The following is a 27,464-nucleotide window of genomic DNA, read 5'->3' as shown; positions in this document are numbered from 1 at the left end:
GTAATTCATCCCCCATATAGTATTTCATCCCTCATATAGTATTTCATCCCCCCATATAGTATTTCATCCCTCATATAGTAATTCATCCCCCCATATAGTATTTCATCCCCCCATATAGTATTTCATCCCCCCATATAGTATTTCATCCCTCATATAGTAATTCATCCCTGATATAGTAATTCATCCCCCATATAGTATTTCATCCCCCCATATAGTATTTCATCCCTCATAAAGTAATTCATCCCTCATATAGTATTTCATCCCCCACAGTACTATTCCCCCCCCCCCCTTCTAGTAAGCCAAGTCCCCCGTGTCAATTCACTTACCTTTTGCGTTCCTCTCGCTGTCTTCCCGCGCCGTTCGGGTCTTCAGGGCGGACTGTGAGAGGAGCCTAGCTCCCCTCCCCTCACGTTCGGCACGCTGCCCCGCCTACACACATCCTGACAGCCACATCCGCAAGCCGGATTAAAAGGTCCGCGCGGACTTTTGGGGCTGCCAACCGAGAGGAGGCAGGGGAGCGGCCGACCGAGAGGAGGGAGGGGAGCAGGCGCCCGGCACACAGAAGAGCCGCATTAGACTGGGTAAAGAGCCGCATGTGGCTCGCGAGCCGCGGCTTGCCGACCACTGAATCATTAGATTCTAATGATTGGTCTATTTGTGAGCCGAAGCCACATGTTACAGATGAAATTGGAATTTTTCCCACGGCACACCAGACAATATCTCACGGCACACTAGTGTGCCGCGGCACAGTGGTTGAAAAACGCTGCTGTAGGGGACAGACCTTAGGTGATGTCTTTGCGTTGCCGGCTATCCTTAAAGATAAGCCTCTAGTTCTGCTTACCCTTTCCTGTTCTGAGTTCTGCATCGACACCCAGGCACTGATCCATTCTGGGGCTGCAGGTTTATTCATAGATGTGCCTTCGTGTGGAAGCACTCGATACCGCTGCAGCCTCGTGCCTCCCCACTTGCCATTGAGGCTGTTGATGGAAGACCTCTACATCCTGCCCATGTGACCCATGAAACCGCTCCATTGACCATGCCTGTAGGGACTCTTCACCATGAGATAATCCAATTCCAAGTCATTTCCTCACCTCATTACCCAGTTGTCATTGGTTATCCTTGGTTACAGAAGCACAATCCTTCATTTGATTGGCATAGAGCTGAGGTTCTGTCGTGGTCACCACAATACACTAATACTTGTTTTCATAAAGTGAGCAGGGTCTTGTGCACGTCTTCAGTCTCTTCTTTGCCAGAGGAGTACCGGGAATTCTCTGATGTCTTTGACAAAGATCCAGCCAGTATTTTGCTGCCACATCGGCCTTATGACTGCATAATTGATCTTCAACCTGGTGCCATTCCTCCTTGTGGCCGAGTTTACCCTCTGTCAATCTCAGAAGGTAAGGCTATGGAGGAGTACGTTGCAGATTCATTATATTAGGGGTTCATCCACAAAATCCTCTTCTCCTGCTAGTGCTGTTTTTTTTTTTTGTGAAAAAAGAAGAGTGGTGAACCAAGACCCTGTATCAATAATAGATGTCTCAATCGCAATACTATTAAAAATACTTATCCGATTCCATTGATAAAGAAATTATTTGACTGCCTCAAGGGAGAAACAGTCTTCACTAAGTTCAATTTGAGAGGGGCATACAATCTTGTGAGGATTGAAGAGGATGACGAATTGAAAACTGCATTTAATACTAGGAGTGGACAGTTCGAATACAACCTAATGTCCTTTTGGTCTCTGCAATGCTCCTGCAGTTTTCCAGGAATTTATTAACGATGTCCTCCAAGATATACTGCAGCAATGTGCGGTGGTTTACCTTGATGATATTCTCATATATTCAAAATCCCTAGAGAACCCCCACATAGACATCTCCTGTGTGCTACAGAGGTTGAGAGAGAACAACCTGTATTGCAAGTTGGAAAAGTGCGAGTTTCATCGTGAACAGGTAAAATTTTTGGGTTATGTCATATCTGCTGCCGAGTTTTCGATGGACCCAGAGAAACTATCTGCACTCTTACCGTGGCCTCGACCCATAGGTCTACATCCTCTGCAACGTTTTCTTTGTTTCGCCAATTATTATCGGAAATGTATTCGTAATTTCTCTTCTCTGGTCAAACCCCTGACTGATATGACCAGAAAGGAGGGCAACCCACAGAATTGGTCTCCAGATTCCATTAAAGCCTTTGAATGCCTCAAGGCCACTTGTGCTGCAGCCCAGTGCTGGCACATCCTGATCCTACATTACCCTTCATTCCTGAGGTTGATGCGTCTGAGACTGGAGTAGGTGCTCTCCTGGCTCAATGTCCTACCCCTGTGGGCCCTATGCATCCTTGTGGCTTCTTTTCTAAAAAAAAATGTCTCCAGCAGAATGCAATTACAAAATTGGGGACAGAGAATTATTAGCCATCATTCTAGCTCTTAAAGAATTGAGGTCTCACATTGTTGTCTTGGGCTAAACGCTTATCTCCTAGAAGGGCTCAAGGGGCCCTTTTTCTGTCCAGCTTCAACTACATAGTCTCATTCTTACCCGGTACAAAGAATATAAGGGCAGATGCATTATCGCAGCAGTTTTCCTCCTCTTCCAAAATGGCATCTGTTTCTACTCCTGTGATACCTCCAGACAACATTTTGGCCACTATTTGCTTAAGTCTCACTTCACCTGAGGGAATTCTGGCTTCTCAAATCCATTCTCCTCCTGGAAAACCTCATGACCGCTGCTTTGCTCCAGACCTACCATTCTTCCAAAGCAGCTGGTCACCTAGGGAAAAATCAACTCATATAGTTTATGTCTCAACAATTCTGGTGGCCTAGTCTCCGTGCTGATGTAACTGCCTTTGTAGCTGCTTGTCCCGTGGGTGCTCAGAATAAAAAAAACCTGACACCTTCCATTAGGCTTTCTACAACCCATACCCAGTGGAGAGAGGCCTTGGACCCACTTGTCTATTGATTTTATAGTGGATTTACCTAACTCCCAGGGCAATACAGTTATTCTTATGGTGGTTGACCGGATTTTGAAAATGTCACATTGCATTCTGCTAAAGAAGTTGCCTACATCCAAAGAACTGGCATCAATATTCACTCAGGAGATCTTTGGGTTACATGGATTACCTAAAATTATCATCTCAGACAGGGGTAGCCAGTTTGTGTCTAGGTTTTGGCGAGCCTTTTGTGCACAGTTGGGAATTCAGCTTCCTTCTCCTCGGCATATCACCTACAGTCCAATGGGGACGCAGAACGGACCAAGCAAGCCTTGAAACAGTTCCTACGTTGCTATATTTCAAACCACCATAACAACTGGACGGACCTGTTACCTTGGGAGGAGTTTGCTCACAATAAAGTCATCAATGCCGCCTCCTGATTATCTCTGTTTATGGTTCCAGCCATCCATGTTGCCTGATACATTCGTTCCACAGGGAAGTCCTGCATTTGAGGAATATCTTCAAGAAGTCCGTTCCACTTGGGTGCAGATCAGAAAATCCTTGCAACGCTCCAGAGAGAGGTATAAACTCCATGCTGACCACTGACACCTCCCTGCACTCTCCTACCAAGTTGGGGAGAGGGTTTTGCTGTCTTCCCATAACCTTCAACTCCGTGTTCCCTAAAACTAGCGCCTCGGTATATTGGGCCTTTCTGCATACTACGTAGGGTTAACCCAGTGGCATACGTATTGGATCTTCCTTCCAATGTATTTCATGTTTCCTTATTACCTTTGATGTGTAATCCCTATACCACCTTGGTACCACGCCCTCACCCAGTTCTGGTTGACAACAATGAGGAATATGAGATACAGTTAGGTCCATAAATATTGGGACATCGACACAATTCTAACATTGTTGGCTCTATACACCACCACAATGGATTTGAAATGAAACAAACAAGATGTGCTTTAACTGCAGACTGTCAGCTTTAATTTGAGGGTATTTGCATCCAAATCAGGTGAACCTTGTAAAAATTACAACAGTTTGCATATGTGCCTCCCACTTGTTAAGGGACCAAAAGTAATGGGACAGAATAATAGTCATAAATCAACCTTTCACTTTTTAATACTTGGATGCAAATCCTTTGCAGTCAATTACAGCCTGAAGTCTGGAACGCATAGACATCACCAGATGCTGGGTTTCATCCCTGGTGATGCTCTGCCAGGCCTCTACTGCAACTGTCTTTAGTTCCTGCTTGTTCTTGGGGCATTTTCCCTTCAGTTTTGTCTTCAGCAAGTGAAATGCATGCTCAAATGGATTCAGATCAGGTGATTGACTTGGCCATTGCATAACATTCCACTTCTTTCCCTTAAAAAACTCTTTGGTTGCTTTTGCAGTATGCTTTGGGTCATTGTCCATCTGCACTGTGAAGCGGCGTCCAATGAGTTCTGAAGCATTTGCCTCAATATGAGCAGATAATATTGCCCGAAACACTTCAGAATTCATCCTGCTGATTTTGTCAGCAGTCACATCATCAATAAATACAAGAGAACCAGTTCCATTGGCAGCCATACATGCCCACGCCATGACACTACCACCACCATGCTTCACTGATGAGGTGGTATGCTTAGGATCATGAGCAGTTCCTTTCCTTCTCCATACTCTTCTCTCCCCATCACTCTGGTACAAGTTGATCTTGGTCTCATCTGTCCATAGGATGTTGTTCAGGAACTGTGAAGGCTTTTTTAGATGTCGTTTGGCAAACTCTAATCTGGCCTTCCTGTTTTTGAGACTCACCAATGGTTTACATCTTGTGGTGAACCCTCTGTATTCACTCTGGTGAAGTCTTCTCTTGATTGTTGACTTTGACACACATACACCTACCTCCTGGAGAGTGTTCTTTATCTGGCCAACTGTTGTGAAGAGTGTTTTCTTCACCAGGGAAAGAATTCTTTGGTCATCCACCACAGTTGTTTTCCGTGGTCTTCCAGGTCTTTTGGTGTTGCTGAGCTCACCGGTCCGTTCCTTCTTTTTAAGAATGTTCCAAACAGTTGTTTTGGCCACACCTAACGTTTTTGCTATGGGTTTGTTTTGTTTTTTCAGCCTAATGATGGCTTGCTTCACTGATAGTGACAGCTCTTTGGATCTCATCTTGAGAGTTGACAGCAACAGATTCCAAATGCAAATAGCACACTTGAAATGAACTCTGGACCTTTTATCTGCTCATTGTAATTGGGATAATGAGGGAATAACACACACCTGGCCATAGAACAGCTGAGAAGCCAATTGTCCCATTACTTTTGGTCCCTTAACAAGTAAGAGGCACATATGCAAACTGTTGTAGTTTCTACACCGTTCACCTGATTTGGATGTAAATACCCTTTACATTAAAGCTGACAGTCTGCAGTTAAAGCACATCTTGTTCGTTTCAGTTCAAATCCATTGTGGTGGTGTATAGAGCCAAAAATTTTAGAATTGTGTCGATGTTCCAATATTTATGGACCTGACTGTACATTCTATCATTGATCCCCGTAGGTTTAGTGGGCGCATACATTATCTAGTTCACTGGAGGGGTTACGGTCTGGAGGAACGCTCTTGAGTCTTATCCTCAGACGTACATGCTTCTTTCCTCCTCCGTTCTTTCCATTTATGTTTTCCCCTTAAGCCTGTTGTCCCCCTGAGGGGGGGGGGGGGTCGTTAAGAAGGGGGTACTGTCAGGGCTGGGCTCCTGCTACTTAACAAGCAGTGAAGGTCTGATGCCACCATACAAAACGGCTTGTCAGCTTGGAGCTGACCAGAGCCAATTTGATTTTATTGGATATTTTATGCTAGTGTACTTGCGTCAGTCAAGACACAGAACAATGTGAGATTGATGGTTTTCTTTCAATAAATTAATGGTTTTAAAGATCTTTTGCTATTCGAGCTCCTGTCCTCTCTCCTCCGCTTCATTGGATGATCGGGTTGATACTGGTGTCCGAGATTGTCTGAGAAGTGAATAAGTCTGCAGATTATTGCTCCCACAGGGGAATGTGCTGCAAGCTGGTTGGTAACTCACCAGCAATCACCTCTGGTGAGTTTATTTAGTGCTTCTGGTGGTGGATTCACAGTGGTGTTTAATAAGGAAGGCAAAAGAAGAAGTGTTTGTACACTTGGAACATTTGATTTGGTTTCTTTATGGGACTTTTATTTATGGAAACACAGAAAGAATTTTGACGTTTGAAGAGCACCAATTATTTTGAATAATATCTAATGTTCATTGATGTTTTAAAGTGTGAACATATTGTATGTGGTTTATTTTTATATATGCTCACTGGTTTGTTTTTTATGTCTTTTGCACAGGATGTGATATAATAGAAGGGTTACACAATTGCACAAAACTAATTTAAACAATTAGAACATTTAAAATTAGTAGAATACACTATATTGAAGGGTGCAGTGCCACTCACTATTTAATATATATATATATATTTTTTTTTTGTTAATGTATATATTTATTTATTATGTTTTAGAACAGTGGTCTCCAAACTGCGGCCTGGGGGCTAGATGCTTGCTTTTATCCGGCCCTTGGGGCACTATGTAATTTACTGATACCAACAAGGGGGCATAATTCCCTCCACTGACACCAATGAAGGGACACAGGTCCTGCCAATGACACTAATGATGGGACACAATTCCTCCCATTGACAACAACAAAGTCACCCAATTTCTCCCAGTGACACCACAAATCCACTCCTAAGACACCAAAAATGGAGCATTTTTTTTTCCCAACAGATGTCAGGACCTTTTCTACTCCCAATGGTCACAGTCCGGCTCCCCTAAAGTCCAAAGGATAGAAAACTAGCCCTTTGTTTAGTACGTTTTGAGACCCCTGTTTTAGAACATTGTAGAGTATAAGTCACCAACACTTAGGCTAGGTTCACACCAATGCAGTTTGCGTTTTAGCTGTTTCTGTATTGCGTTTTTGCACCTGCATTTTTAACACTGTATTGCTGTGTTTTTTATGCGTTTTGCTTTTTTTTTTTTTATTGTTTTAAATTTTCTTGTTGCTAGGCAGATTTAAAATGCAGAACACAAAAAATGCAGCAAAAACACACTACATGCTTTTCAGCAGCATTTCCATTGAAGTTTCAAAAACACAACTTTTTGTGTTAAAAAAAAGTCCCTGACCCTTTCCAAAAAAATGCACCGGGTGAAAATGTGGATATGAGAACTTGTCCCATAGGAAATCATGTTAAATGAACCGTACTGCGTTTCTGCAAAAGGGTGTTATTAGATAAGTACCAAAAACATGGTTATGGCGCAATCCTTCTATATTTTATTTGTTGTATAATCCTAACTCTAACATTTAACCCTAACCCTAACATGTGACTTTGGTCACGTAAAGGTTCCTGTACTACTTTGATGCAAATTGATGCTACTTCAATGTCAGAGAGTGTAAAGTCGCATCAAGGTCCGACTACGTGAATAGAACTGTCATACTTTTCTATTTTCCCTCCTAGATTGTAAACTTCCCTCCTAGATTGTGGGCTCAAAAGAGCAGGGCCCTCGAACCCCTCGTGTATTGTATTGTTACTGTCCTCCTTGCTATTGTACAGCGCTGAGCAAACCCTTCGGCGCTATATAAATACTGTATAATAATAATAATACTGGCAAAGAAAAAAAAAGAAAAATGCAACAAAAATGTGTTTCAAAATCGCAACGCAAAACGCGCCGGAAAAACCGCAATCTGCATAGATGTGAACCTAGCCTGAAACAGTATATTACTGGATTTTAAACTATACAGGTACTTATTTTTCGTGTTCTACATAGCTATACGTGTAAAAGGGGCCAGCCTGAAGTGGTCGGTCAGGACTTAATTTTCTAACCGAATTTCCACTTTGAGATAAAAAGGTGTAGCCTTTAGAATGACTTTAACTGTAGATCCAGCCTACATGTCAGTGGAATGTCACTGTAGATCCAGCCTACATATCAGTCGAATGTTACTGTAGATCCAGCCTACGTCAGTCGAATGTCGCTGTGGATCCGGCTTACGTCAGTCGAATGTCACTGTAGATCCAGCTTACATGTCAGTCGAATGGACACAACTTACAGTATATGCCTGCACATGCTGACTCCCAGCTCCTGAGTGTGCATCACTTCACATAACAGACCAAAGTAGTTGCTCAAGTGCCTTCTAAGGAGGATTGTTGTTTGACATGCTTTGCTCACACAGGGGTGTGTAGTTGACAGGTCAGTAACTGTCAGAAACCCCACATAGAGCTCCTGCCTCCAATAAATTCAGTAAAGCAGGAATAAAGCAAGGCTGAATATTCCGCATGCCCTGAATTGAAGGGTTTCTGTCACTTCTCCCATGGAGCACCCTAGATTAAACTTCAACACACTTACCCAGCACAGGTCGCCATGACAACATTGAACGCTTTTCCGCCTCCCACCCGCGTCTGTCCCGCCCTACACGATCTCCCTGAGCCGATTGGCTGCGCTCGCCCACGTGTAATGGGCGGACGAGCAGTGGAACGCAAGGCTGGGAGATGGCGGCTGAGCGGTGGAACGCAAAGACCTTGAAGGGGCGGGAGACGGAGAGCACGTGGTACATGGTGGAAGTCTGGACTCCTGGCGGGAAGTGGGAAGCTGGCAGCCTGGTGATCGGTGATTGGAAAGTATTGGAGGGTATGGATGTGTTAGCTGGTACCCAATAGACGGCGATATATTCTTCTCGGGATAATAATAGAGTCATATCCTGTATCAGGCACAGTGCACCCTCACAGGGAAGGGGTCCTAAAACTGCATGGTGCACAATGTGGTGCAGCTCTGCATAGAAACCAATCAGCTTCCAGGTTTTATGGGCAAAGCTTAACTTAGCAAGATGAAGCTAGAAGCTGATTGGCTACCATGCACAGCTGCACCAAATTCTGAGTGTGACAGTTTTAGTGAATCTCCCCCTAGGTGTATCCATACATGATATGGCACTATTCTTAATAAAGGGGCACCTCATCCTGTGATGCCAAGTAACAATACGTTTTCGGCTGCTTTCACACTGAGCCGTTTGTCTTCCGTTTTTGCATTAAAAAAAAGCGGAAGGAAAATGACCATGTATTCCTATGGACCTCTTCACACTGATCCATTACAGGGCTGGTGCGTTTTCTAAATATCTTTAGCAGTAACTAAAAAAAAAAAAAAAAGCACGTCTTCTGTGAAAGCAATGGGAAACGTGACAAAGATGCAACCACGTGCCTTGTAAAAAAAAAAAAAAAAACATCACAAATGCATAGTTGCTGGGAATCAGTGTGAAAGTCGCCTTATGACGAAATTTGATTTTTTTTTTTTATAAATTTTATTGGATATGTTTTATAGCAAAAAGTCCAAAATATTGTTTTTTTTTTTCCAAAATTATTGTTTTTTTTTTGTTTATAGCCTAAAAAATAAAAAACAGGTGATCAAATACCACCAAAAGAAAGCTCTATTTGTAGGAAAAAATGGCAAATTTCATTTATGTACAGCATTGCATGACCGCGCAATTGCCAGGTTAAGTAACACGCCATATCGCAAAAAAATATTCTGGTCAGGAAGGGGGATAAATCCTCTGGAGGGAAAGTGGTTAAAAAACAAACATTTATACACACCTCTATTATTATTACTATTTGTATAATAATAATAGAGGATTCGGTTCAGTGCTGCAGCTCTCTCAAATCAGCTCTAAACAGACATGGGACAGCTGCAGCATCACTGATAATGCTGCAGACTTGCCTGTTAAAATAGGTGAAAAAGTCTGAGAACTGTGAACTCACTGGAGCACCAGGTTGGAGAGGGGGTGGAAGTAGCTGGCTCAGGCTCTCTGCTGAGAGGCAAGGCCAGCTGTCAATCAGGCAGCACCCACATAGAAAAAAAATATATTTAAAAAATTATTCTTCCTAAATTTATTGACATATGTATGAAATACTACAATTTTGTCCGTATTCTATATGTATTACATACTGTATGTTGAAATGCATTTTTATTACAAAATACATGAAAAATATTTGTAACCACTTGCCTACCGGGCACTTATACCCCCTTCCTTGTAATAAAAAAGTGCAGCGCTGAACAATAAAAATATGATAAATGCACTCTGTTCCCAATTATTATGCAAATGATATTTTTCTCATGTACCTAAATAATTGATGTAAATAACAGTCAGCATAATTCTCATGTTATCAACTATTAAGAGTACAATTCACATTTTATTGAACAAACCTCCTAATGATAACAGGATTTTTGTTAAACATAAAACACTTCCAATGCACTGTTCCAAATTATTACGCACAGTAAGTTTCAAAACACTTTATAGGTTGTAAAGAACTGAAAATTGTCATTTGTTGTGTTTGCAGCATATTTACTCTAATCAAAAGCTAGTTCAGTCAAACTTTTAACAACGTTTTGAACTTTTTAAACATTTGAACAGGTCACATTACATTGTAACATAGGACCCCTTATTTGATAGAAGCTTCACGAGTCTTGCATCCATTGAACTTGTGAGTTTTTGGACAGTTTCTGCTTGAATTTGTTTGCAAGATGTCAGAATAGCCTCCCAGAGCTGCTGTTTGGATGTAAACTGCCTCCCACCCTCATAGATCTTTTGCTTGAGGATGCTCCAAAGGTTCTCAATAGGATTGAGGTCAGGGGAGGATGGAGGCCCCACCATGACTTTCTCTCCTTTTATCCCCATAACATCCATTGATGCAGAGGTATTCTTTGCAGCATGAGATGGTGCATTGTCATGCATGAAGATGATTTTATTACGGAAAGCATAGTTCTTCCTTCTGTACCAGGGAAGAAAGTGGTCAGTCATAAACTCCACATACTTTGCAGAGGTCATCTTTACACCTTTGGGGACCCTAAAGGGGCAGACCAGCTCTGTTCCCACTACTCCGGCCCAAAACATGACTCCACCACCACCTTGCTGATGTCGCAGCTTTGTTGGAACAGGGTGGCCGTCCACCAACCATCCACTACTCCATCCATCTGTACCATTCAGGGTTGCACGGCACTCATCAGTGAACAGGACTGTTTGAAAATTAGTCTTCATGTATTTTTCTGCCCAATGCAGCCGTTTCTGCTTGTGAGTATTGGTTAGTGGTGGCCGAATAGAAGGTTTATGCACAGTTGCAAGACTCTGGAGGACTCTACACCTTGATGTCCGTGGGACTCCAGAGGTACCAGCAGCTTCAAATATCTGTTTGCTGCTATGTAATGGTATTTTAGCAGCTGCTCTCTTGATCTGATGCATGGATCTGGCAGAAATCTTCCTCAATGTGCCTTTATCTGCACAAACCCGTCTGTGCTCTGAATCAGCCACAAATCTCTTAATAGTGCGATGATCATGCTTACGTTTTCGTAAAATATCTAATGTTTTCATACCTCGTCCAAGGCATTGAACTATTTCACTCTTTTCGACAGCAGAGAGATCATTTTTCTTCCCCATATTGCTTGAAAATGGTGCTCTGCTAAATAATGTGGAACAACCTCTTTTAGTAGTTTTTCCTTAAATTGGGCTCACTGGCCAATCTAATTATCATAGGTGTCCGAGATTGTTTTCAGTGATCAAAAGAGCCCTGACACACAATGCCATCCATGAGTTAAACTGAAAAACAGAATATTTAATCTTTGTGACACTTAAATATAATTTGCATAATAATTTGGAACAGGGTGTAATGTCCCCAATAATCAAGGCATATATCAGTGACAGTCTATATAGTGAAGACAATGTGGTATAATGATCCAAGCCAGTGGCGGTGCTCCCAGTGATAAGGTAAGAACTACGCACTCACCAGAAGTGTAATTCAATTACGCAATGTGTAAATCAACACGGATCTCCTTCACAGATAAAGGTCCGGACTGGAACTCAGGGTGATTCTCCCTCAGGGTGGTAAGGTTATGAGCCCTCAGAGGTGTAGAACGATCCAGCTGGCCAGAGGTCCCTTTAAGGGATAGGTGGGTACAGATGCCTTTTCCTCTCTTGTGCAATGCAAACTTTCATCCACAGCTCACTCAGATATGGCTCTCTGAGTTCCAGTCCGGACCTTTTATCTGTGAAGGAGATCCGTGTTGAATTACGCTTCTGGTGAGTGCGTAATTCTTACCTTATCACTGGGAGCACTGCCACTGGATTGGATCATTATACCACATTGTCGTCACTATATAGACTGTCACTGATATATGCCTTGATTATTGGGGACATTATTAATAATATTTTTATTGTTTAGCGCTGCACTTTTTATTACATGTTTATGACATGGTTTTATTTGGTTTCCTTGAGTGTTCAGCTGCTTATCTTAGAGCGCTCACTTTTATTACTATACTATTTTTATTTGACGTACCCCCTTCCTTACCAGGCCAATTTTCAGCACTGTTGCACTTTGAATGACAGTTGCGCAGTCATGCAACATTATACCCATATGAAATTTTTATAATTTTTTTTCTCACAAATAGAGCTTTCTTTTAGTGGCATTTACTCGCCGCTGGGTGTTTTACTTTTTCTGGTATAAACAAAAAAAGAATTTGAAAAAAAAAATTCTTTGTTTCTATTATAAAATTTTGCAAACAGGTAGTTTTTCTCCTTCACTGATGTGCATTGATGAGGCTTCACTGCTGGGCACTGGTGGGTGGCACTTCTGGGCACCAATCATCAGGGCACTGATCATCAGTGCCCTGATGATCGGTGCTGATCCCTGCTCTGACAACTGCCGGTTCTCGGCAGTACTTTCCTCACGCTCTGACAGTGTGAGGAAAGTGCAGCCGAGAACCTGCAATTGCATTTCCCAGTGATCAGCGTGTCATTGGACATGGCTGATCACATGGTAAAAGGCCACTGTGATTGGCCTCTTACCACATCACATGATCAGCTGTGTCCATAGGACACAGCGATCACGGAGATTGCAGGGTGCGTGCCTCCGGGGGCACGCAGAGGAGCGCGTTCTGGGAGGACATCATATGACACCCTCCCAGAACTGGCCGGCCGCAGTGCAGCTGTCATTCGGCTATCTGCGGTCAGCAACTAGTTAAAAATACATTTTCAAATATATTGTATGTCTTTAAAAATACATTTAATCTACATTTTTGGAATGCATTTACAAATATATGTAAAAATATATGTTAAAATGACTTTTTTATGTTGAAAATATTTGAAGAATATATTTTAAAAAATACATATTTTTAAAATAATTTTTTAGATATTTTGTAATATATAAAAAACGCATTTCAACATGATATATATATATATCTATATATATCTATATATATATATATATATATATATATATATATATATATAGGAATATATTTTGAAATATATTGAATACGGCCAAAATTGTAGTATTTCAAATATATGGCAATATATTTGGGAAGAATATTTTTTCAAATATACCGTATTTTTCGCTCCATAAGACGCACCCTAGGTTTTAGAGGCAGAAAACAGGAAAAAAAAAATTCTGAACTAATGGACTGCAGACACAGTACAGGAGATGACCAGAGACTGCGGACAGTACAGGGATGACCAGAGACTGCGGACAGTACAGGGATGACCAGAGACTGCGGACACAGTACAGGAGATGACCAGAGACTGCGGACAGTACAGAAGATGACTGCTGACCTTTGGGGAGGGAGGGGGAGCGGGTACCTGAATTTGACAGGTACCTGCTCTTACTTCCGCAGAGTTTTTTTTTTAATCTTACCTGTTCCTCTATCCAGCCGCGCGCTGTCTTCTCGGCTTCTGTAGTGTGGGCGCTCGTCGGACAGCCGGATGCCCAGTGCACATGCGCGAGAAGCGCTGCGCTTTGTGATTGGTCCGGCGGCTTCTGGGATCTGTCATGTGTCCCAGGTACCGCCTTACCATTCACAAAGAGCACTGCTTCTTCCGCATGCGCACTTGGGACCCGGCTGTCACGCACACTACAGAAGCCGGGAAGACAGCGCGCCGCTGGATAGAGGGACAGGTAAGGTCCCATTGCAGAGCTGAGCGGCCGGCCCGGTATTCTGACACGGCGGCGGTGGAAATACCGGACCGGCCGCTCTATATTCGCTCCATAAGACGCACTGACATTTTCCCCCCTTTTTTGGGGGAAAAAAAGTGCGTCTTATGGAGCGAAAAATACGGTACTTTTCTTCCATGTGGGCAGGGTAGATCCCGACAATATGGTCGGGATCCTTTTAAACCCTGGAGCAGCTCTGCCACAACAGCTGACAGCAGGCAATGCCCCGCCATAAGCTGACTCTGGGTCCAAAGCTTGACTGAGGCTCTAACCTTCCTATACTCCATCCAAAATAAAGTAATACATTTTGGCTGGAGATGGGTCTTGAGTCATTAAACAAGAACAGTCCTGCAGAGAAGAACTTTTGACTTGCCTGAGAAAAGACTCAAAGTATGGAAGGCAGAGGGTGGAGATGATCCCTTTATTTGTGGTATAGGTGACTTGATTATCTTTGTGTCTGCAGAATTGCTAATCCTTTCCTTTCTCTTCTGTAGCTGGTCAAGATGGCAGAGAGACCAGAGGATCTCAATTTACCCAATGCTGTTGTCACCAGGATTATTAAAGAGGCGGTAAGAAGTCTTTTTATTTTGTAATTATGGGGTGTATGCATTGTTATAGTGTCCTGGAGAAAGATTGCACTCCATATGAGTCCAACATATCAGCAGTAGAGGCTGTTGCTGTTGGTTGCTCACTAATTCACGTTGTCAAAGTAATGCTAAAGCTTCGTTTTTCATTTTTTAAAAATAGCAAACATGTCTAAATTTACCGGCTCTGTGCAGTGATTTTGCACAGAGCAGCTCTGATCCTCTTCTTTTCAGGCTGGCGCACCTAGCTCCTCCCCCTCAAGCAGTGCCCCCAGAGAAAGCTGCTTGCCCTGGGGGCACTGCTGCGTGCTGATTCCCGAGCCACTGCTCTGTGTTTATAAGACACATAGAGCCACTACTGTCCCCATCCCCCTCACTCACTCCTCATCGGCTCACCTGGCTGTAATTGAAAGCTGCCGTCTCAGCCAATGAAGAGGAAGAGTCCTCAGACAGCAGAGGCTGTCAAGAACATAGCTGGATCAGAGGGCGCTCAGGTAAGGATTGGGGGGGGGGGGCTGGGGGGCCGCTGCACACAGAAATTTTTTTTACCTTCATGCATAGAATACATGAAGGTCAAAAACATTGAGCCTTTAGAACCACTTTAACTGCTTGCCCTCTGGAAAGATTTACCGCCTGCATGACCAGGGCATTTTTTTGCTATTCAGAACTGTACTACAGTTACTGGCAATTGCTTGGTCATGCAACACTGCACCCAAATGAAATGTTATATGATTTTTTCACACAAATAGAGCTTTTTTTGGTGGTATTTGAACACCACTGGGTTTTTTATTATATAAACAAAAAAAAAAAATATCTTTACTTTATTATCCACTTCAATACCAGGCACTTTCACCCCATTCCTGACCAGGAGTGGGGCAGGGGTGGTGAGGCCGGGGGTGCAGATTTTGAGGTCGGCTGAGCGCTTTCAGCGCTGTCACATGTTGAATGACAATTGCACAGTCATGCAACACTGTACTTGAATGAAAGTTTTATCATTTTTTCCACACAAATGGATCTTTCTTGTGGTGGTATTTAATCAACACTGGGCTTTTTATGTGTTGCTAAACAAACGAAAATAGACCCAAAATTTTGGAAATAAGTAATTTTTTTTCCTTTAATGTGAGCTGACGGGGCAGCACTGATAATCAATACCCCTTTCACATTTGCCAGTTACTGGCTCTCCTCTCCTCACCCTGTGACAGCAGGTGAGGAAAGTACTGTCGATAACTGGCAAGCATGTTTCCATTGTAACGAGCTGTGAATGGACACAGCTGATCACATAGTAAAGGACTGCTGTGATTGGCCCTTTACCGCGATCTGTAATCAGCTGTGTCCAAAAGAGACTGATCACAGAGCATTATGGAATCACGTCACGGGGTGTACTTCCGGGAGGATGTTCATGGACGCCCTCCCAGAGCAATAGAGCTGCTCTGTAGCTATCTTTCGGCTATAGCGTGGTGAAGTGGTTAAAAAACATCCAATAAAAATCTATCTTCTTTGTAAATTTAGGCCAAAATGTATTCTGCTACAAGTCATGGGTAAAAAAATCAATAAGTGCATATTAACTGGTTTTGTGAAAGTTTTATAGTGTCTACAAACTATGGTGTGTATATACTGGAATTTACGCAGCTATAGATGCTATACTAGTAATGATGATGATCAGTGACTTATAGTGTGGCACTAATAGACACTGACTGGGAGGGACACTAACTGACACTGTCATTGCTAACAATACCAATACAGTAATCAGATATAATACTGTATGCTGTACTAGTGACACTAGCTGGAAAGGGGGTTAATATCAAGGGGAAACCAGGGGGTTAACTGTGTGCCTAACATTGTGTAATGTGTGCTGCTTTTACTCACAGATCTGGCTGTTATCAACTCCCTGCTTTTCAGGGAGAAGAAACGGTGAGATTGCTGTTCTGTTTATACAGAGTTCTGTGTGTTTGTAAACACAGAACTCTGTAATGCGATTGGACATTAGACTTCAGCTAAAACCTGCTGACAAACTCCCCCAAACCTGGAAGAAAGTCGGCAATGTGCATGTACGTTGCTGTTCCTGCACCTGCTGCCCACTCACAGTACATTTACTCTGAGCAGGTCAGCAAGTGGTTAAACGATATTCTTAGGACCTCCTGCATGCAGGCACCTAAACCTGTGTATGGTAAATTCCAGCCTATTTTCCTGCCTGGAAAGCCCAGGTGCTGCATACAGCTGCCTTCAGCCATACAATGGTGCTCATGTAAACACTCGTATAGCGTACGCAAAAAAAATAAAAGTTTATGGTTGTCACCAGGAACAAAATGGAGGAGAACTCTCCCCGTGGGAACAACTGGTTAAGAGGAGAGTTATTGTTCTGCAGGATTTATGTTGCTCCAACAGTTCATGAGAGCTTATGCTCTAATAGGGTGAGGCAAGTGGTAGAAATGGTAATAACAGTGAGAGATGAGCTGATGGGAGAATTAAAAGTTCAGTTGTTAGGTAAAGGCTTCCCTGAAGAGATGAGTTTTCAGGGAATTTCTAAAAGTGGACAGAGTCGGAGATAGTTGGACAGATTGGGATAGAGAGTTCCAAGAGATGGGAGAGGCTCTGGAGAAGTCCTGGAGAGTAGCATGGCAGAAGGTGACGAGAGCTAGAGAGCAGGAGGTCTTGGGAGGAGTGGAGAGGATGGTTTTGGTGATATATTTGAGACAAGATTGGTGGTGTAGTTTGGGGCAGAATTGTGGATGGCTTTGCATGTTGTTTAGTATTTTGAATTTTATTTATTGCGAAAATGTAAGCCAGTGGATGGATTGGCAGAGAAGGGGCAGCGGACACTGAGCGATTGGTAAGGTGGATGAGACTGGCAACAGCATTCATGATAGACTGCAGGGGGTAGCCTGTGTCAAGGTGAGAGATAACAAGGGAGTGAATAAATACTTTCTACTTGTTTTGTCTCTGGGATAGAATGAAGGAAAATTCCCCCTTTGGAAAAAGTAAAAAAACTTCCTACACATGGGCGCCTGAGCCTGTGTAACATAAATTCGTGTGTATTTCACCTGCCTGGAAAGCTGCAGCATACGGTGGCCCATAGACATGATTGGCTGTACTCTGTGTATACAGGCATACAGGCATATGCAAAGAATAGAATGTTTTTTTTAATGTTTCTCTCCTATTGAAAATGATGATTGGGTCAAATATAGGGAGTAAATCTCCTTTGAGGATGCAGACTGCAATAAATAAATAGAAAAAACCTCATAGGAGGCCTGACTAATCCCTAGTTTAGGTTGAGACATTAACCAGTGATTGCAAATCCTGTTCTCCCCTCCAAGTAGTCAAGTGAAAAACATTCATCCTCATGAAAATTGTTCTTCGTGTGTGTGTGTGTGTTTTGTTTTTTGTTTTGTTTTTTTGTTTTTGTTTTTCATATTTGAACAGATGGACACAATTTTTCTTGTGCTTTTATTTAAAGCAAAGCTTCACCCAAAAGGGGAAGATCTGCTTTAAGGCCTCCCCCACTCCTGTTTGTGAAAATGAGCTTTCGGGGAGGAGGGGGGGGCAGAGGGTACCTGATTTTGACAGGTACCCGCTCCCACTTCTGCTCCAACCGCCTAGGTGATCGGAAGCGGAAGTTCTCTGATCTCTCATTGTCATGTTGGAAGGTAAACCTTCTTCCCATTGACAACTTTCTGGCAGAGGGCAACAGATTTTCCTCCAGAATGTGACGATATTTTTCCCCATCCATTTTTCTTTTATCCTGACAAGTGCTCCAGTCCCTGCTGCGGAGAAACTCCCCCATAACAGGATATTACCACCTCCATGCTTTACTGTAGGAATGGTGTTATTTGGTTGATGAGCTGTATTGGATTTCCACCAGACATATTGTTTCGTGTTGAGGACAAATAAGTACATTTTAGTCTGTCCAGAACACCTTTTTCCATGTGGCCTCAGAATCTTCAAGGTGCATTTTGGCAAAGCTTAGTCATTACTGCATGTGGCCTTTTTCAGGAAATGGCTTTTTTTTCTTGCAACCCTCCCATACAAGTCACATTTGTAGATAATGTGTGATATCGTTGTCACAGGTACACAGTTGACCACTCTTTGTCATAAATTCCTGCAGCTGCTTCAGAGTTGCTGTAGACCTCTTGGTAGCCTCTGACCAGTTTCCTCCTGGCTCTTTCATCCAGTTTAGAGCGACGTCCTGGTCCAGGGAGGGTCTGTGCTGTACCAAATCAAATACCTTCCACTTCTTAATAGTAGACTTCATGTGCTTCTAGGTATTGATAAAGCCTTTGACATTTTTTGGGATCCACCTCCTGACTTGTGCCTGTCCACAACTTTATCCCGGAGATCTTTTGACAATGCCTTGCCACTCATAGTTGATTGTTTGCTTCAGTTTCAGGGACTGAAATGCTCCAGTAAAGCTCTTTTCATGCTGAGTTAATCAAAATGACCACAGCTGATCACAGTTGCAGGTAAAATGGCTTTGTGTGCCATTGAGAAAGTGATTAGCTACACCTGACTGAGTTTACATTTCATTTTTAGGAGGGGGGGGGGGTGATTCTTTTTCCAACTGAGTCATGATTTTTGAATTTTGTTTTTCTAACATGTTGGTGTTATATCTTTCACTTGGATGTCATAAGTTGCACTGAGTAAATACAGCTGGATAAAACAAAAACTGTGTCTGTCTTCATTTCAGGCTGCAAAGCAACAAGATGTGGTAATTTTAAAGGGGGGGGGGTTCTTTTCTATATCCGCTGTATATCAGTAGTTAATGTGTCACATTGATGACAAAGGGAGTGCTTACCTTTTATACTATTTATTTTTATTTTTTTCTTTGGGGCTCATTCGCACAGGTATAAAGGCCTGTACACTGTGCAAGAGCCATTGTTCATGCATCTAGAGCAGTCTGGAACTGCATGCAGGCAGCCTGTGTTAATCAGTGGAGACGCAGCAGCTGTACAGACTCACCTGCACATCCAAGTTTGGTAGATGTGCAGGGATGGGCACATAGCCCCAGAAGCCCACTGACTGCATTAGAGGCTGTGAACCCATCCCTGCACGCCTGTAAACTCCATTGACCAACACAGGCTGCCTGCACACAACTTCAGACACATAAACAAATGGCTCTTGCATACTGTACAGACCTCTCTGCCCGTGTGAATGATCTCTTAACTGCCTCCCTCCCGCCATATAAGGTAATGACGGGCGCAAGGCGGTTCTCTTGTTCTGGGAGGATGTCCTATGACGTCCGCCCACTCTAACCGCATGTGCGCAGCACTCGGTGGTGCGCTGTGTCCCTTGGACACAGCGGATCACCGATCAACAGAAAGAGCCGAAGATGTTGGCTCGGTCATGTGATCAGCTGTGTCCAATCACAGCTGATCACGTGCAAAAAGGGAAATGCCGCTTATCGGCATTTCTCTTCTCACCAGCTGTCCCGCTGACCGCTTGAGAAGAGAGGAGAGCCGGTAATTGCCATTCTTCGGAGGGGACATGTTCACTGATCATCAGTGCACTGTTGATCAGTGTGCCCTGATGATCAGTGTAGCCCCAGCAGTGCCACCTGTCACTGCCCATCAATGCCAGCTGTCAGTGCTCATCAATGCCACCTGCCAGTGCCCATCAGTGCCTCATCAATGCCACCTATCAGTGTCTACCAGTGCACATCAATGCCACATATCGGTACCCATCTGAGCTGCCTTTCAGTGCCGCCTATCAGTTCCGTCTGTCAATGCCATATATGAGTGCTGCCTTTCAGTGCCCATCAGTGATGCCTGTCAATGCCCATCAGTGCCTCCTCATCAGTGCCATCTACTAGTGCCTCCTCATCAGTGCAGCCTATCAGTGCCCATCAGTGATGCCTGTCAATGCCCATCAGTGCAGCCTATCAGTGCCCATCACTGCAGCCTCATTAGCGCACATCAGTGAAGGAGAAAAATCACTTATTTACAAAATTTTAGAACAAAAACTAAGAAAAAAAACAAACATCTTTTTATTTTATTTTTTTTCAAAGATTTCAGTTTTTTGGTTTGTTTAGCAAAAAATAAAAACCAAGAGGTGATTAAATACCACCAAAAGAAAGCTCTATCTTTCTCAAAATAATGATAAAAATTTCATTTGGGTACAATGTTGCATGACCGCACAATTGTCATTCAAAGTGCTGAAAACTGGCCTGGGAAGGATGGGGGTATAAGTGCCCTGTAGGCAAGTGGTTAAGTAAGCATTACCACTACCCATGTAGAGCAAATTGACAGTGTCTATATAAAGCTCCCTTACACCTGTCCAATACAAGTAGGTGATGGTCTTTTTTTGTGTTTTTTTTTTTTTTTTTTTGCAGTTACCAGAAGGAGTAAATGTATCTAAAGAAGCGCGCAGTGCAATCTCACGGGCAGCCAGTGTCTTTGTCCTTTATGCAACATCCTGGTAAGTGTCTACCGAGCTAATGATGTTGTATTTTAGGGGGAGGCATTTTGTGTGTTTTAGACAAAAAGAATTGGGGAATTTTCTTGTAATTCTTCCTGGGTTTCAAATCAGATAATGGTGATCACAACTGTGAGTGATGTCTGCTATGACAATCTGTACAAGGTGAGATCAGAGATCATTTGAGTCCTCTGCTTGATGCAAACAAACTGCTGATCATCTATTTCTACAACTTGAGTTGAAATGTTTTTACATATAATTTGTCTATGAATCTGCTCCCTGTCCCCTCCAAGCAAAGGAAATTTGCTGTTCAAAAAACCTGCATTAGCAGATTAAATGAAACAAACCTCTATGAAGTTTTATGGATGCAGTTTGGGCTGCCAGGGTAATGGGCCCCACTTTTAATACCATGCAGGTTCTCTTCCGCGGTTGTGTCAAATCTGTCCTGTACTAATGCTCCTTTTGTCTAGATCTGGTAGAGGCAGCCATGTTGTGGTGACAAAATAAGTTACCAGGACCTCTAGTGAATTGATTGGCTGCTTTCACAATGATCAACGTGATAAAGGGAGTACATGATGAGCCCTCTGATACATTAACGCCATACCTTTTTTAGCGCCAACAGTTTTGCAATGAAGCAGAAGAGGAAAACGCTGAATGTGTCTGATGTAATGTCGGCTATGGAAGAGATGGAGTTCCAGCGGTTTCTGGGTCCCCTGAAAGAGGCTCTAGAAGGTAAGAGCTTTGTTTTAATTGGAGATTTTCAAGCATACGTGACATTTTTTTTGAAAGCGTGACAGGACAGTTTCTTTTAAAAAGCCTTAAGTGTTACTAAACTCGGCATTCACTATATCTGGTCTCCCACAGTACACAGAACATGGAAGTGCAATTATATTAGTAGATATAAACTTCTAAATACCTTTTCTCATCAGCAGTATATAGCAATCTTATGACTTCTATCAGTGTCCAGCAGAGCACATATTAAAGCTTGTAGGAAAAGTTTTTATTTTTCTCTAGGAGAATGTAGAACCCCTGACCTCTGTCTGGACAGCGCTGATTGGCCCTGTGCTGATCACATGCACTCTACCAAGAAAAAAAACAACCTCTCTAGTAATACACACCAAACTGAGCATATACAGAGGGACTCCATACGATATGTCTTATCAGGAGATAAGTGGGGGGGACACTGGAAGAAGGGGAGGATCAGAGAAGTCAAGATCAAACAGCTTTTTTAAACAATGCAGAGAATTACCCCCTTAGGTTCCACAGTGAGTATAACAAGCATGCTTTACTGCATATACAGACTGATGTTGCTGTTGTGGGTTTAGTAACCCTTTAAAGTGACCCTTTCATTGTCATTTGTATGAAAACACATCTGCATATAGAAGACTGCATATACTTACCATTCTAGTGGCCTGTGTCTTGAAAAGCTATGGCTTTTCTGCTCATAGTCCTCTGCACCTTTTTAGATCATTTGGATCAAGGCTGCTGTTGGAAACCACGGGGCCCTATACAACCTGCCTGACAGCCCCCAAAAAAAAAGTTTTCTATGCTTTAGTTATGAATGAACACATTGAAGGATTGGTACCGATCACTTCATTTAGAAAAAGATCCTATTGTGAGCTTACAGCTGCTGGTGGGGAGGAGAGGAGGAAAGCTGGCAGCACTGCGGGGTTGGTGGCGCACAAGGGGGCCTGGGCAGCAGGGGGAAATGTATGGTGCACATGGAGGGTGATGAGTACGGTGGGGGGTTAATGACTGGAACCGATCCCCTTTATGTCTCTCTGCAGCAGCTAAAATCCAGCAAGCTGGAGATGAGGAGAACTGCAGAGAGAGCTATACAGTGCCTGGGTTTTCTTCTGTCCTGGGGCCCTGTACAGGAGGACTGGTGGTACCCCTTTATCCACAGCCTTGAGGTTAATTACTTCAAATTTTAGGAATCACAACACACAAATAATTTTTTAGGGGACTTTTTAGATGCTACAATGAAAACTACATAGTTTCATAAATACTTTAATTTTTATTCAAACTTAATTATGTAAAAGTCATGGCTCCACCAGTGCATAGCACTAGATATATTATTACCGGTGTCTCATAAGTGACTTAATGCTTTGGGTAGAATCTGTTTCCATTAGGTAACCTGATCACCCTTCCTTCTATTATTATTTGGAGGTGCTTTCATGAAAGCCTGAATCCCTCACTTTATAGTGACTATGTACCAGTCTATCATAGATAAAACCAATGATGGGTACCAATAGCTCTGCAAGATTGTACACAGGCTGTGGTATTGAGTACCTTGTAATCCCTTTTATTGTGTGATCCTGTTTCTTTGTATTTACGCTAAACATGTCATGGTTTTCAGGCAGTTTTTGCTGCACCCTCTTGCCAATAACCCTTCACTCTGAGCTTTAGATTGGCATTCAAAATCCAAATCTTTAGTACAATTTCTCGTACAGTATGTGAAGATACTGGCTATGTGGGATACTTTGTGTGATGTGTGACCTGCTTTCTCTTTCCTTTAACCGCTTGAAGACCAGGCCTCTACTGACTCTTTTTGTGTCAGAAAAAAATCAGTAAAAATCTGTATTTTATGCTGAAAACTACTTGGAACCCCCAAGTTTTTTTTGCAGAAGTCCTAGAGAACAAAACGGTGGTCATTGCAATTTATGTCACATGCTATTTGCGCGTTTTTTTTTTAATGCAATTTAAAAAAAAATACACTTTTTTAATGAGTTTTAATCCAAAAAAACACTATGTATAACCCAATTTTGGTAAAATATAAAAGATGTTACTCCAAGTAAATGGATACCCAACATGTCACTCTCGCTATAATGTTCACGACAGTACCTCATGTGTGGGGTGAACACCGTTTACATATGTGTGCGTGACCTATGTATGCATTTGCCTTTTTTCACTTTTATTGCTGTCACAAGAAGAGTAAACATCTCTTGTGACAGCAGTAAAGCATGACCGGTCCTCTTTATGGAGACATCCGGAGTCTATAGAACCGCAGATCTCTTCTTCTACCCTTGAAAGCATGAGATAAAAAAAAACCATTGATCTCATGCTTTCCAGAAAAAAAAGTTCTATTTACATTTTCTCCTAACCTGAAGTGACTAAAGGCTCATCGCTTCCGGTTTGCTAGACTAGTGGTCTTCAAACTGTGGCCCTTTTGCTTGCCTTTATCCGGTCCTTGTGGCCTTATTTCTGTCTCTGACACCAACAGTTGAGCATGATTCCTCCCACTGACACCAACAATGGGACATTATTATTATACAGGATTTATATAGCACCAACGGTTTGCTCAGTGCTTTACATTATAGTGGGAGATGATACAGCCACAATACAGTTCAATACAAAAGAGATTAGAGGGCCCTGCTCCTTGGAGCTTACAATCTAGGAGACATAATTCCTTTTACTGACACCAACGATCGGGTACTATTCATTCCTCCCCCTAATAGCAAAGATAGGACCTTGTTTACTCCTATTGACACCAACAGTCGGGCACTATTCCTCCCCCTAATAGCAAAGCTAGAACATTATTTACTCCCACTGGGCAAAGTCCAGCCCCCCTAACATCAGAATGACTGTAAACTGGCCCTTTGTTTAGAACGTTTGAAGACCCCTGTCCTGAGATGATCGGGGATATCACCTCCATTGTAAGTGGCCACAACTGTCGGATTCCGGGTTCCCTCTTGCGACGGGGAACGTGGAAAACAAGGTACGTGCACCAGAGCGTGGCAGGAGAGTGCCGCTGCTTGTAAACGTGATCCAGTGGCAGATCACTTTTACAAGTTAGGGAATTGCTGGCTGAAAATTACTGGGGTTATGGCTGATGGCTGCAGCCATGGCGCCAGGAATATCACGTGAACACAATAATGTGTTAATAGATTTATTTTAAGTTTCACAACAAATTCCTCAAGTTCATCCAAAAGCCGTCCAGATAGAAAACATGTCATTAATGTACCTATGCCACACCAGAATTCCTTCATTCATGACCTTGGAGCATTCCCTCTCCACAGGTACAGGTTAGCATATGGCCGGGCGCATTGTGTCCCCATCACAACTCCCTGCATCTGAAAGAAGTGGGAGCCCCCAAATGTAAATACATTTCCTGTTAAAATGTGTTTGAGAAGCTATAAACCATAATAGTTTTGTGCCCGTGTTGACTGGCCTGTTTCTCTCTAAGCCCCCTCTTGTGGGGGATACTGCAACACAATGCATCCAGATTCATGGCTATGGCTGTGTCAGAAAGGATGTAAGATGGTAATTTATAGTGGAACTGTGCTGCACCTGAGCATCGCAAACTAAAAATGCTATTTCATTTGTTTTTAACCATGTCAAGTCTGGACACTTTCACCCCCTTCCTGTCCAGGCCAGTTTTCAGCTTTCATTGCTGTCACACTTTGAATGACAATTGCGCGGTCATGCAACACTGTACCCATATGAATTTTTTAGAATTTTTTTGAGAGATAAACTTTATTTTGGTGGTATTCACCACTGGAATTTTTATTTTTTTGCTATATAAATGAAAATGTCCAAAAATTTTGAAAAATGATTTTCTTATAAAATTTTGCAAATAATCTTTCTTCATAAATATTGGCCAAAATGTATTTAGTTATCTTTTTAGTAATAACCCAAATTAGTATATAACCAAAAATTATAGTTCTTAACATTTTTTTTAATTTTTTTTTTTATATTATTATTTTGGGGTCTTTTTTTACATACTGTCTCCCTATCAGTGACAGTACTGTACTACATGTGGGGGGAGGTGAAGATTTTTTTTTTTTTTTGTACACTGATAGCCTTTATAGGTGTAAAAGCAATCCATTTCTCCTTCTGTCTTTCTGCGTTCTTGCAGCCATTGAGAAACACTGTGAGCTGTGATTGGTCACAGCTTGTCACATGGCACAAGGTTGTTGTGAATAGCCTTGTACCATGTGATCATTCACAGATTTCACACATAGTAAGCAATGATGTCAGAAGTGACATCTTGCTTACTACTCTTCATGTGACCACTGATTGGCCAATCGGTGATCACATGATCGGGACCTCACACAGAGGTCCCGTACAACGATTGGTGTTCCGTTGTGTCCGGAGGACACAGCGGGCACTGGATCGTGGTGCTACGTGCTCCCAGGGAGCGGGGAGGATGTTTATAAATGGCCACCCACCCCTGCACTGCTCCCATCTGGCCGTTTATATACATGGGCCGGATGGGAAGTGGTTAATATTCAAAGCAAACTCCCCCATCCATTTATCCATCCATGTCTCCATGCTTTATTTGCTGAGAAATCACTTAGAAAAGCACCCCTAGCATTTTTGGCCATGGCCATCTTGAGTGAGGGCAGATGATGCATGTAGCATTCATTTCCTGGAATCCATCTGCCCTTAGCTCAGGCATGTAGGCAGGAGATTGTGCTTCACTGAGAAAACCCCTCTTGAAGACTCCTGGGATGTATGTCATCACTTGCCTAGGCATGGCAACCAGAAAGTAAATGAAGAAAAAAGTTTGAATCAAGTAAACATGATATACTTTCCTATCTATTTACTAATGCTAGCAGCAATAAAGATTAAAAATAGTTAATGTTGATTGACAGACTGAAGTTCTGCTTTAATCACATCGAGCTAAAAATGAGTAATGTCTACTTTTTCTGCAGCTTACAGGCGGGAACAGAAGGAAAAGAAAGAAGCCTCAGAGTTGAAGAAGAAGGACAAAGATAAGAAAGCAGACGGAGAGGAGGACAAAAGCAGAGAGGATGACAATGAAGATGAGGAGGAAAAGATGGAAGAGGACGAAGTGATAGAAGATGAGGAAGTGGATAACTGAGCAATACTCTGTGATAGGACATTGGTGTCAGTTTTGTGACACTTCGTGTGGATGGAGAATTTGGTCTTCATGCCTATCTAATGGTTCTCCGGCCTAAATATTTTCTTCAAGACTGTTCAATGAGCTGGTTGTGAGGATTGATCCATAGTTCGCAATGTGATCTGTCAGAAGTAAGATGATTTGTTGCACAAAGACTGATAGAACATTTGTTATTGGTGTCTTTTTTTTTTTTTTTTTTTTCCTTTAGACTTGTTAATAAAGAAAGTTTTTTGTTTTTTTTTCTAATTAGCAGCTTCTGAGTCTTTACTGTTGTTAAAGGGGTGTTGACCTTCATGTATAACTGCCCTGACAACATTGATATTAAGCTGTTTTAGCAAAGCCATACCACTGAATGGCTATTTCTTGAACAAGGTCGCCTGGTCATAGAAATCCCTTGCATCAAACAGTCCAGGCTTTGGTGCTGCATGCCCATCAACTGGAGCACCTCACAAAGATATTTCCCTACAAGGAACAATCTTTATATATGCAATAAGCACTTGTCCATTCACAGCAAAAGTGTCATCATTCTGTATGCAGAGAAGAGACCAATCTTGCAACTCTCTGACTTGCCAGCATGATGACATACTTCTCTCCTAGAGAAAATGCTGCTTCTGGTTCCCTTCAGCATTTCTTGCATGTCCAATGGCCAAAGTGTGTGCTCATAAGACCTCAAGGGATGAGAAC

General features: G+C 42.5%; 2 protein-coding genes across 2 annotated transcripts in view; one reads left to right on the top strand and one right to left on the bottom strand.

The window, feature by feature from the left end:
• Positions 1-8,363, bottom strand: part of CUNH9orf43 (chromosome unknown C9orf43 homolog) — a 48,986-nt gene extending 40,623 nt beyond the window's left edge. Inside the window, exon 1 of the mRNA XM_089675205.1 lies at positions 8,308-8,363. The gene's annotated coding sequence lies outside the window, so the exon portion shown is untranslated. The remainder of the gene's footprint in view (positions 1-8,307) is intronic.
• Positions 8,364-8,450: 87 nt separating this feature from the next.
• POLE3 (DNA polymerase epsilon 3, accessory subunit) lies at positions 8,451-27,026 on the top strand. The gene is made up of 5 exons (XM_089675376.1): positions 8,451-8,589; positions 14,420-14,494; positions 20,832-20,917; positions 21,528-21,646; positions 26,572-27,026. The coding sequence occupies exons 2-5, from the start codon at positions 14,429-14,431 to the stop codon at positions 26,739-26,741; spliced, it is 441 nt and encodes a 146-aa protein (XP_089531502.1). The 5' UTR covers positions 8,451-8,589; positions 14,420-14,428; the 3' UTR covers positions 26,742-27,026.
• The last annotated feature ends 438 nt before the right edge of the window (positions 27,027-27,464 follow it).

This window comes from Staurois parvus, unplaced genomic scaffold (genome assembly GCF_062004578.1).
Source record: "Staurois parvus isolate SC_StPar_1 unplaced genomic scaffold, SC_StPar_1.0 ptg000154l, whole genome shotgun sequence".
Taxonomy (NCBI): domain Eukaryota; kingdom Metazoa; phylum Chordata; class Amphibia; order Anura; family Ranidae; genus Staurois; species Staurois parvus.
Note: the sequence above shows the minus strand (reverse complement) of the source record. Positions and strands in the feature narration are given on the sequence as shown.

Bases quoted from the DNA above. Each gene is read 5' to 3' on its own strand.
- POLE3 (XM_089675376.1), top strand. From the start codon at position 14,429: ATGGCAGAGAGACCAGAGGATCTCAATTTACCCAATGCTGTTGTCACC. The intron at 14,495-20,831 runs GTAAGAAGTCTT...TTTTTTTTGCAG, and splicing joins CCAGGATTATTAAAGAGGCG to TTACCAGAAGGAGTAAATGT. The intron at 20,918-21,527 runs GTAAGTGTCTAC...TACCTTTTTTAG, and splicing joins GTCCTTTATGCAACATCCTG to CGCCAACAGTTTTGCAATGA.